This window comes from Prunus persica, chromosome G6 (genome assembly GCF_000346465.2).
Source record: "Prunus persica cultivar Lovell chromosome G6, Prunus_persica_NCBIv2, whole genome shotgun sequence".
NCBI lineage: Eukaryota > Viridiplantae > Streptophyta > Magnoliopsida > Rosales > Rosaceae > Prunus > Prunus persica.
The window spans coordinates 25,284,940-25,297,426 of record NC_034014.1 but is presented as its reverse complement, the minus strand read 5'-3'; the positions used below and the strand labels follow the sequence as shown (position 1 = coordinate 25,297,426).

General features: G+C 37.7%; 1 protein-coding gene and 1 pseudogene across 1 annotated transcript; both read right to left on the bottom strand.

The window, feature by feature from the left end:
* LOC18774464 lies at positions 2,564 to 5,175 on the bottom strand (annotated as a pseudogene).
* LOC18774965 (putative receptor protein kinase ZmPK1) lies at positions 9,435 to 12,347 on the bottom strand. The gene has a single exon (XM_007207513.2). The coding sequence runs from the start codon at positions 12,036 to 12,038 to the stop codon at positions 9,600 to 9,602; it is 2,439 nt and encodes an 812-aa protein (XP_007207575.2). The 5' UTR covers positions 12,039 to 12,347; the 3' UTR covers positions 9,435 to 9,599.

The window sequence follows — 12,487 nt, the reverse complement described above, 5'->3', positions numbered from 1 at the left end:
ATAATTCCCAAATTGATTGGTCTAATTATTTGACCTAAAATTTAGGTTTAATTTGGTTTCCACAGACTGTACATCCACCAGTCGACATTCACTTGACATCGGATTCACTCTTCAGGAACCTGATCTCTTTTTAGCCATGATGCCTTCACATTATGTTGTATTTGATCCTCATGAATAGTCCCATCATGGCCATACGAGATATAAAACTACTCAACGAAAGAGGGATCATAAATATATTAAATGGCAGTAGTGGTAGAGACGAAGAATATTTCACTTAATTCAAAACTATATTGGATACAGCTATTGCTCAGATGAATACAGCTATTTCATCAATATTTCAATCTTTTTCCTACTTTTTTTCGTTTTTGTTCTTGGCATGCATGTTTAATTTATATTTATGTTGTGTTTCATTGTTGTCGTATAAAATTTTATTTTATTTTATTTTAAAAAAGTCATGGCATGAAGCATAAGAATTAGGGATCAACATTTGGTCCTAGGTTTGTGCGTCTAAGTGGGTCGGTCTAAATCTGATAAGCCAAAGCTCTACCCGACTCGTTGTTTAAACTCAATCAGCCCCGCCTGCTCTAAGATTGGTTAAGACCAAGCCAAGGGTTTGAAACCTTGGGTCGACTTGCGGCCTCGCTTGGTTAAGCACGTTTAAGGGTCAGTTTGACATTGTTGTGCTGTGAAAATAATCGCTGTCAGATTTGCTGTGAGAGAAATCAGTTGTGAGAGAAAGCAGTTTGGCGTTTGGTAAACTTTTTGTTAAATGTGTTGTTGGTACTAATTCCCGCATAATTCTTAAACCTAGCGTTTCTTCGAAACTGATTTCCGCATAATCAGAAAATGAAAGTACCATATTCGCTGCTTTCCCTTATAGCTTTCTCTCACAGTAATTTTTAATAATAAATAATTTTTTCATAGTTTACCAAACGGGCTGGGCTTCCTAATATTTTTTTTAAATCACTTATTATCTCAAATAAGCAATGTCAAACGAACACTAAAGCCGACGTTGCTCGCCCATAAATATAACAATAAAGTTGGCCAATGATGTAAAAAATGAGTTAAGTAATGAATTAAGTTAATTTTTTCAACGTAGTCTAAAACTTTGTAACAAAAAGGTTATAAAAGACTTTGAAAAAATAGTACGACCCATCTAAGCCTATATTGGGCCCAACCTGGCCCGATATGGCCAAGCTTGGAGGCCTGGCCTGAAAAATCCAAAAAGCATGGGGTACACCAAACTCTGTCACTAGCCTTACTTCTTCGAAACGACCAAAAGTCAACTGAAGAAGAGCTTGCCACAAAAAAACCATCATTTACTTCATCTTTTGCACAAATTCTACCTCCGAAATTTAGACTCCACAACAACAAATCACCAAGAAGCTCATACTACCCACACACACAGAATTAGTTTCAAGCCTGGATATGCAATATATGTATTGCTTCATTATTGCAGCATCTAGGGATGACAATTTTCCTAGCGGGTAAGGGTCTTCGCAGGGACGGGTATGAAGGGCATAAAACGGGCATGGAGAATTTTTTAGGTCTGGTGTTCGGGGAGGGACGGGGATGGTATTTTAATCCCCAACCCAAACCCTCTCCGTTTAGGATATATATATATATTTATGCTATTAAAGTGATTGTACCGAATTAGTTTTATATTTTATATTATTATATTATTATATTATATACTTATATAATTTATACAAACCTTAAGCCACACTGCTTATTTATTTAGTTAACTTCCAGTACATATATAAACATTCTTATATTGTCTTATAAGTATATATTATATATTCATTATTTTGCCTTAGTACATTTTTTTCTTTCAACAAAGTCGTTATATATTGGTTTTAACTTCCGTAATGGGCGGGTCGGGGAACCCATTCCCCAACGAATGTGGGGATGGGAAATTCCCAATATGAATATTGCGGGTATGAAGGCAGGGATGGGGAAAAAAAGCTTAATGGAGATGGGGATGGAGATGGGGATGGGGATGGGAATGGCATACCCATCCCCGATTCGACCCATTGCCATCCCTAGCAGCACCTTCTCTTCTCAGATTTACTTCGAAGGCATGCCTACACCAATGTCATGGCTGAATCTTCTTTAACCACCCCATACATCTTCATCAAGTTTCTTTATTTCTTCCATTGCCTCTGTAAAAGTCGCAGCATCATACGCTTTAGCTGCTTTCCAAAAGTTATTTCGCAATAGAATTCCAGGATTCCTTTTCCCATATTGCTGTAGATATGTCTACAACAAAATCTATGTGGAGAGTGTGGAAATATGTCGGAAATTGCATCAATAACTCCCTGGAAACATACAAAAAATCTATTAGCAGAATCCCAAAAAAAATAAACATACAATTATAAAGCCAAAGACAATTGTTCTTAGAAATAGTCGGTTGTTATAACTTAGAACTGAACTATCAGAGCTATCACAGAGACAAAAGATATGAAAACTATGCAACACACTGGTGGATAAAAATGGGACCTTCCTCCTGATAACAAATACATTAAAAAAGAAGCAGAAAATGTTAGATTTGCTAGTTTAGGTATATAACAAAAAGAAGCAGAATATGTTATATGTGTTTTGATAACATGATGTTTAAACTGCAAGGCTTAACTCAGTCTAACCAAATCCCAAAACTGAAACCAGCTGAAATGCTGGAATTCTAATCATTGATTACATTTGGAAGCTAAATAAATGTAAAACCACAGAGATTACAGTTCATATTGTTTATTATACATTTAGCTTCTAGTATTTATTCTCTGATCTTCATCTGGCCTTTACTCATCCTTTTCAAGTAGAAGCTCCACTACCTTACTCATGGCAGGCCTTGCACTGCGGTCATCTTGAGCACACAATAGACCAACGTTTATCAATCTTTCGAGCTTCTTATTATCAGATTCAGGGAGTAGCCTAGGATCAATTACTTCCTCCAGCCCTTCTTTTCTGATCTTTTCAGTCACACATCGTGCCAATTGGTTGCATTCAATGTACTCTGGCAAGAGCCGAAATGAGAATAGAAGCACTTTTTCCACTCAGTAGTTCCAACAAAACAATCCCATAGCTATAGACATCTGCCTTTGCATCAATTTTCAGGTTCATCATCCACTCTGGAGCCATATAGCCTCTGGTGCCCCGCGCTTTCGAAAATCCCATCCCATCGATGTCCCTGATGCCTTGGATGTCTTTGAATAGCTTTGACATGCCAAAGTCTGCCACTTTAGGTTCAAGGTCGTCATCTAACAGTATGTTTTGAGGCTTTACATCACAATGGAGCACCCATTCTAGGCATTCCTCATGTAAATATGACAAACCCTTTGCTGTGCCAAGAGCAATGTTGTATCTCTGCTCCAATCCTAGTTCCCCATCTGATGTGAACAAGATTTTGTCCAGTGATCCATTCTCCAGGTACTCGTAGACGAGCAGCTTATGCTCATTGTCAGCACAGAAACCCCATAGTTTAACCAAGTTCCTGTGATTGATATTCCCTATCACACTCACCTGTGCCCAAAACTCTGCATCTCCTTGCAAGATGCCATCTAGTCTCTTCACAGCAACAACTCTTTTATCTAGAACACCTTTATACACAGTTCCAAAGCCACCTTTTCCTACCTCCTGTTTGAAGCCATTGGTGGCTCTTTTTAGTTCTGCGTACGTGAAACGCTTGAATCCCGTGGCTAGTGCGATGTCACCCATATTCACAAATTCCTCATGAGCATGCTTTCGGAAGGCGTACCACCATGTCAAACCAATGCAGATTGCTTCAATTATTGCGAAGGAACTTACAAATCCAACCAGGTAAACCATGTATCGATTTTTGTTGCTCTTTTCCACTTCAAGATCACTAGTTTTGAGAGAAACTTGTGCAGCTGAGCAGTTCAAATCGTATGTTTCTAGCTTCGTTATGACTTCATCCTTGCTCAGAAAACCTTTTGGAATTTTAATATGCATGATTTGGGAAGTATTCGGCTTATGAAATCCATTAAGGAGAAAAAATTTAGGGTAACATTGCCCTTTTCCATCCAGAGCATATCCGAATCCTTTGCATCTAGAATCAGTTAGGCATGCATTCCTGCATGCGCTAAAAGAAATTCCAAGAGCATAGGTTTCCATGTCATATCCATAGTAATCTGTGTTAGGAAGCACCATGAAGTCTGACTTGGTTGCATCATTACTCAAATTGAACCAAGGTGAGCAGCCTTTCGACCCGTCTGAAGAATCATTTAGGGAGAAACCATAAGGGCAACTACAAGTAGGTTGTGGTTTGTAAGTGCACATACCGTATGCATCCACACCATCAGGCAACCATGACATTTCCCAAAGCCCAGTTGATTCATCTAGACTGTACAATCTTAAGATACCATCATAATCCATTGTTAACTGGCGCTTTGGGCCAATTCCATAATCAGATGCATTGAACATGAAATCGTCACTTGATATAAATTGTCCAGCCTCATCCAAAATTGCCACTTTAGAGCTATTGTAAGGTGTTCTTTTAAAATCGAAAACAGTTTTATCCTGCTTTGGAAAATAAACACTCGAAAAGAGAGGGCCACTGTACATGAGATATAATACATTATTGTCGTAGAATCTGAAGTTGTAGAATCCAGATAAGTATGTACCTTGACTTCTCACTGACACCAAGGTTGTGTCCTTGACAAGTCGCTGGGATGGCAGAAGTGTATCTGTGGGCTGCCAGATGACCATCTTTTCTTGGTTGATGAGAACCAAGTTTCCGGTCTCAAGAAGCTGAGCCTCCACGCCTGCATCAGAGAAAGTGTTGGTTGACCATACAATGGATCCAACCCCATCAGTCAAAACCAAGTTGCCATTTCTGTGGAGAGTTAGCTTGGACCCTCTTCGACTAACAGGCTTATCTCTGTTAGCCATCCAGACAACTGTTTTATTGACAGAATTGGTGAACCATATTGAATAGCAAGAGGCACTGGTGTCAACCTTGTAAAATCCACTGGAGAAAGTTCCATTTGGTGAAACCAAGAAGTCACTCTCTTCCTCAACTTTCAAGGAGCTCCCCTGCCTTAAGCTTGATAACCGTGCTTCACTTCTAGCAATTGTGGCTGCAAGCAGCAAAATAATGAGAAATTTGGGAACTTCCATGTTGTGTTTTTGAAAAATGCTTTAGGCCTGAAGATGGTGTTTGGCCAGTCTGGATTATAAGTGTTAAATTTAATGCACAATTATCTTGAAGAATTTAGAAAAATCTAGTAAAAATGGAAACCTCAAGAAATATTCACCAATTTTGACAAAGTCAAGCTTTAGAGCATCTACAATGGGCCCCTTAAACCACCTCAGACAAATTCTAGGGAGGAATCGTAAAAATGCAACTCCAACCACGCTCCCTATCCACCTCCTAAAATAGGGAGTCCTCTAGGAGCTCCTAAATCTGAGGAGAGAGAAAGGACTTCTAGTGACTCCCTATAATTTAATGCAGCTTTATTTAATGAGTATTTCAAACCTTTATTTAATGCTAACTATTTTTATTTTTATTTTTTAATAGAGACGGACCAATCAAAAAAGAGTTATAGCATTTATGACTCTCCAAATTATGGGGTATGGTTAGAGTTGAAATTTTTTAGAGAGCTCCTAAAATAGTTTTATTATATTTTTAGTTAAATTTTAGCTAAGAAATAGAGAGCATTATTGTGGATACTCTTAAGACATAATTATTGTAGGCATTCTAGAAAATTCCTACTAAAAATCTTGTAAACTAGTGGCAATGAGAAGAAAGTCTATATCTATAAATAGGTGTTGCCTCTTGTATAAGTGGACTAAGAGAGAAGAGGCCAATAAGCCAAAATATAGGAAGGAGGCCAATAAGCCTAGTAAACACTAGCATTTATTTTTCAGTCAATACAAACGGGCTTTAAAAATCACTTGCCAAAAGGTACTTGACAACTTTCCTTTGGCTGCTAGGCTTTAGGGAAAAGGAAATGTGGGGTTTGAAGGAGCTTATCTGATTAAAGGGTTTCAATTATGTGATCCTGCATGATTTGGATAGTGGTTTTTTCTATTATGCATTTCATTTTCTGTGGCACAATGGACACATACGTTTTAAGTTTTCAAGTCATGTCGGCCACTGGATCTTTTAAGTTTTCAAGTGACTTTGATTGATCGATCAGATTCGGAACCAAAAAAGAACGAAGATAGATATATAGATAAATACTAGTAAAGGTGCCTGCACGATGCTGCGGGTTTTAAAATCGTCTGAAATGTGTATAAAGTTATGAAAATATATAGCAAGTTTAAGTTACAAAATAAATAACATGTTTTATATGTAGAAGGATTTTGACCTTGAGGACCATTTATGGACCCTAAACTTTTTTCATTTTTAAGTTTTATGAATTTTAAATGATTTTAAAAAAACTTCATTAGTTGGTTGATGTGGCATATATGTGGAGCCCATATCTCCAATAATATAGTGTCACATGTATTTAAAATATAAAATATATTTTTAAATAATTTTAAAAAGAAAACCAAAATTTTATGAATTTTAAATTAAAAAATTCGCAGTGACCATTTGTGATAAGCGCGTGAACCTCAAGAATGTTTTGTGATATATATATATATATATGCCACGTCAGCAAACTAACGGAGTTTTTGACGGAATCTAACGTCATGGACTATTTGTGATCACACATACTAACCTTAAGGACCACGAATGATATAACAAAAATGGTATGTGATGTTAGAAACTCTGTTAAATTGCTGACATGGAAGATAAGTGGGCTCCATATCTCCAACAATGTCGTGACACGTGGATAAGATAAAAAATATATATTTTTAAAAACATTTTAAAATAAAAAAAATCATTAAAAAATTTAAAATCAAAATTAAGAAAAAAGTTGAAAATTCTTTTTGTTCTTTCCCATCCCCCATCTGCCCTCTCTCTCTACTCTCCCCCTACTATTTTTCTCGCCCACCACCCCCATCCCCACCCGTAACCCATGCCACAGCTACATCCCAAACCCCCACCCGCAACCCCCAACCCTCTCCCACTATTTTTTCTCTCCACTATACTCTCCCTCTCTCCATATGACTTCTAAAATTTTATTGAAACCCATGATTTTCCTTGAGGAAGTGAAATAAATCCAAGTCAAATTATAAGATCGGTTAATGAAATTTGGATGTGCCAAATCGTACGTGTGAATTCATGAAGTAAAGAATGATTGAGCCGTGAGAGAGCTCCAATGAAGATCCAATTGGGGAGGTAGCACATACAAACCATCTTCTGGTTTTCACGTTTGCTTTTTAAGAAATCCAATCATGGAGAGAGAGGAGAGTTTGTAGGAGAAAAAAATGGTGAGAGGGACGAGTTTTCCTTTTGTGTAAGAATCGATAAGATTTTTTTTTTCTTTTAATGTGAATAAGTCAAATTGTTCTTAATTTTATACATAAACATTGTTATAAAAATAACCTGGAATATGTATGAATATTGAGCTGCACGTAAAGTAGATGAGACACAGCATTTAACGAGGTTCGGCTATGCCTACGTCCTCGGAGAGCAGCAGCAGTAACTTTTTCACTATATAAAATAATAGGGCTACAACTTTAGAGTTTACAATATGTGAGGCTCACTGAATTTTCTCTCTCTTTCTTCTTCTCTCTTTTCTTTCTTCTTTTCTCTTCTTTTCTTTCTTCTTTTCTCTTCTTTTCTTTCTTCTTTTCTCTTCTTCTTCTCTCTTCTTTTTCTCTTCTCCCCTTTCTTTCTTTTCTCCGTTGGTCACCTTCCCCTTTACAATTGGTATGCCTATTTATAGGCTAATGTTTAGGCAAAATACAGGGAAGGGAAGGTTCCTGGAAGATGCAAGGAAACTTCCTGAATTGATAAATACAGGGAAGGGAAAGTTCCTGGAAGATGCAAGGAAACTTCCTCTGTGGGCTTCACCTTCAAACTTTTACAACAAACATCACTTGTAAAATAAGTACACTAAATGGGGCTTAACAATTGTAGTATTCTAATTGTCTAGAGCAAACATCAAGTTATATTTATACACACCAAGATTAAACATACATTTAACTACATGAGACATAAACTCTCTCTCTCTATATATTAATTAAAGGGTAATGATTTCCCCACTCCAATTTTATCCACTTACACTCCTTTTTTAGTTATAAAATAGAGTGTAAGTGGATAAAATTGAAGTGGGGAAATCACCACTCTAATTAAAACATACATATAATTATAAGTAATATACAATTTATAGGAAATTATAAAATAAAAAACCTTTGTCTCTTGTTGGGTCCGCCTGTCTATCTCTATTTTTCTTTTTCTTTTTCCTTCTTCTTCCTCTTTCCATCTGTCAGACTATCTCCATCTATTCCTTTATCTCTTTTTTTAATTTTTACATTTATGTATTTTAGTAAAAGGAGAAGGGGCAAAAAGGGAAGATCAGAAAAGGTTAAGTGGAGGGCATTTTCGGAAATTCACTGTGCTGAAGAGAAAACTAAACTAAAAACAACATTTAAAAAGAGGGGCATTTCCGTCATTACACTGTGCTTAAGGACAGTGTAGGGATGGATTGCCGTTAGTATATATATAATTTTCTAGTTGTTGAAGGCCAATAAGCCTAGTCTTCTATAAAGCTTTGTACCCATCTATTGTTGAATAAATAAAATCACTCTATATTGTTCTTCTAAGAACCCAACAATAAGGTTGTTTTCTTGCCATGAGAACGAAATTGTGCAGAATCTCCCCCACACCACCCACTCCCAAACCAACAACCGCCCCCTCCTTTTTTTTGGACTGTTGTGCAGAATCATTCAAACATGCAAATTGAAACTCAAATTTTTTTTAATAGATCAAATATCTAGTTTCTAGACGCAATTACTACTTTTAATACCTTCCTTTCCATGAAATATTGAAATTCTATGAAATTCAATGACTCCGTCGCCACGCGCGACTGCCAGCTATGCATGCAAATCTAGGGAAATATAATTTTTTTTTTTAAAGGGCAGGAAGGGACAATAGGCATTCCTTTCTCCATTCCTTCGTTGTGTGTGGGATGCAAGCCAATTTCTTTTTTAATCAGGCGGCAGTTTATTTTTACCCCTATTTAACTTTGGAAAATGATGTTTGCAACCTTGATTGCAGAAGATCAAATTAAAAAAACATGCACAAATCCCACATGTAATTGATTCTTTTCACAAAAGAGAAAATGATGTTATAGGCTTACGTATCTAGTCCATTGCAAATATTACAAAAGATGCAGTTGAAGGAAACTTTAACTCAAGCGACAATAGCTCTAATAGTTTTTATACTTCTGTTCATGGTATTAATTTGTTTGGCTGTAGAACCATTTATTCATAGTTCTGTTCATGGTTTTAATTTTTTCGATTTTCTATAAACGATTGTTGATTCGAAGAATGAAAACTGAATCATATATCATACAGAAACTTGAAACAATTGTTGGAATCACAGTTTTTATTCAGCTGGAATGCTCCAAGCCTAGTAACCTATCATTACATTTAATGGGAAGCTAAACAAATGTAAGAATAACATATTATTTATTGTACATTTAGCTTCTATTATTCACTCTCTCTCTCTGATCTTCTTCATCTGGCCCTTACTGGTCATTTTCAAGTAGAAGCTCCACAACCTTGCTCATGGCTGGCCTTGCACTGCGATCATCTTGAACACACAGTAGGGCAACTTTCATCAATCTTTCGAGCTTCTTCTTATCGAGTTCACCAAGTAGTCTAGGATCAAGTACTTCCTCAAGCCCTTCTTTTCTGATCTTTTCAGTCACACATTGTGCCAAATGGTTGCATTCATTGTACTCTTTGGCAAGAGCTGATATGAGAATAGAAGCACTTATTCCACTCAGTAGTTCCAACAAAACAATCCCATAGCTATAGACATCTGCCTTTGCATCAATTTTCAGGTTCATCATCCACTCTGGAGCCATATAGCCTCTGGTGCCCCGCGCTTTCGAAAATCCCATCCCATCGATGTCCCTGATGCCTTGGATGTCTTTGAATAGCTTTGACATGCCAAAGTCTGCCACTTTAGGTTCAAGGTCGTCATCTAACAGTATGTTTTGAGGCTTTACATCACAATGGAGCACCCATTCTAGGCATTCCTCATGTAAATATGACAAACCCTTTGCTGTGCCAAGAGCAATGTTGTATCTCTGCTCCAATCCTAGTTCTCCATCTGATGTGAACAAGATTTTGTCCAGTGATCCATTCTCGAGGTACTCGTAGACGAGCAGCTTATGCTCCTTGTCAGCACAGAAACCCCATAGTTTAACCAAGTTCCTGTGATTGATATTCCCTATCACACTCACCTCTGCCCAAAACTCTGCATCTCCTTGCAAGATGCCATCTAGTCTCTTCACAGCAACAACTCTTTCATCGTCTAGAACACCTTTATACACAGTTCCAAAGCCACCTTTTCCTACCTCCTGTTTGAAGCCATCGGTGGCTCTTTTTAGTTCTGCGTACGTGAAACGCTTGAATCCCATGGCTAATGCGATGTAACCCATATTCACAAATTTCTCATGAGCATGCTTTCGGAATGCGTACCACCATGTCAAACCAATGCAGATTGCTTCAATTATTGTGAAGGAACTTACAAATCCAACCAGGTAATCCATGTATCGATTTTTGTTGCTCTTTTCCACTTCAAGATCACTAGTTTTGAGAGAAACTTGTGCAGCTGAGCAGTTCAAATCGTATGTTTCTAGCTTTGTTGCGACTTCATCCTTGCTCAGAAAACCTTTTGGAATTTTAACATGCATGATTTGGAGAGTATTCGGCATATGAAATCCATTAAGGAGAAAACTTTTAGGGAAACATTGCCCTTTTCCATCCAGAGCATATCCGAATCCTTTGCATCTAGAATCAGTTAGGCATGCATTCCTGCATGCGCTAAAAGAAATTCCAAGAGCATAGGTTTCCATGTCATATCCATAGTAATCTGTGTTAGGAAGCACCATGAAGTCTGACTTGGTTGCATCATTACTCAAATCAAATGAAGGTGAGCAGCCTTTCGACCCGTCTGAAGGATCGTTTAATGAGAAACCATAAGGGCAACTACAAGTTGGTTGTGGTTTGTAAGTGCAAATACCGTATGCACCACACAAGCCATGAACCAGGCAAGCATCCACACCATCAGGCACCCATGACAGTTCCCAGAGCCCAGTTGATTCATCTAGACTGTACAATCTTAAGATACCATCATAATCCATTGTTAACCGGCGCTTTGGGCCAATTCCATAATCAGATGCATTGAACATCAAATTGTCACTTGATATAAATTGTCCAGCCTCATCCAAAATTGCTAATCTAGAACTATTGTAAGGTGTTCTGCCACTGTCAAAAACAGTTCCATCCGTCTTTGGCCAATAAACACTCGAAAGTAGAGGGCCATTGTAGATGAGATATAATACATTATTATCGTCAAATTTGAAGTTGTAGAATCCAGATAAGTATGTACCTTGACTTCTCACTGACACCAAGGTTGTGTTCTTGACAAGTTGCTGGGATGGCAGAAGTGTATCTGTGGGAGAATCAAAACTCTGCCAGAGGACCTCCTTTGCTTGGTTGATCAACACCAAGTTTCCGGTCTCAAGAAGCCGAGCCTCCACGCCTGCATCAGAGAAAGTGTTGGTTGACCATACAATTGATCCAACCCCATCAGTCAAAACCAAGTTGCCATTTCTGTGGAGAGTTAGCTTGGACCCTCTTCCACTAACAGGCTTATCTCTGTTAGCCATCCAGACAACTGTTTTATTGACAGAATTGGTGAACCATATTGAATAGCAAGAGGCATTGGTGTCAACCTTGTAAAATCCACTGGAGAAAGTTCCTTTTGGTGAAACCAAGAAGTCACTCCCTTCCTCAACTTTCAAGGAGCTCTCCTGCCTTAAGCTGGGCAACCCTGCTTCACTCCAATCAACTGTTGCTGCAAACAGGAAAAGAATGAGAAATTTGAGAACTTCCATTTGAGGTTTTGAAAAATGCTTTAGGCCTGGAGATGCTCGTGTGCCAATCTGGACCATATAAGGTTGCAAAACTTCTTGCAATGAAATTCTGCAGAATCTTCATCTCTTTTTCCTTTTTTGGGATTGTTATGCAAAATCTTCAAGTATGCACAAAATTCAACTTTTTAGAATTCTTGATTCTAGAACTAACTACTGTTATTTTATTTAATGCTTTTCTTTCCATGCAATATTACAAGTCTATCAGATTCAATGACTCGGTCATACTGACAGCCATCTATTAAATACATTTGAAAGCTGGAATATTGAAAATGGGAGATAGAGTAGAATAAGCCCTCCAATTCCCTCCATTGTGTGGTGTGGGATGAACCTACAGATTTTACTTATAAATTTGGACATTTCTATGTTGACGCTTATATCTTAAGTTGTCATTCTATTTGCAAAGGACCCACTAGCGTAGGGTTTGGAGTATTTGCTCCAAGAAGTAATGTCATGGGTTCGAATCCGAG

Bases quoted from the DNA above. Each gene is read 5' to 3' on its own strand.
- LOC18774965 (XM_007207513.2), bottom strand. From the start codon at position 12,038: ATGGTCCAGATTGGCACACGAGCATCTCCAGGCCTAAAGCATTTTTCA.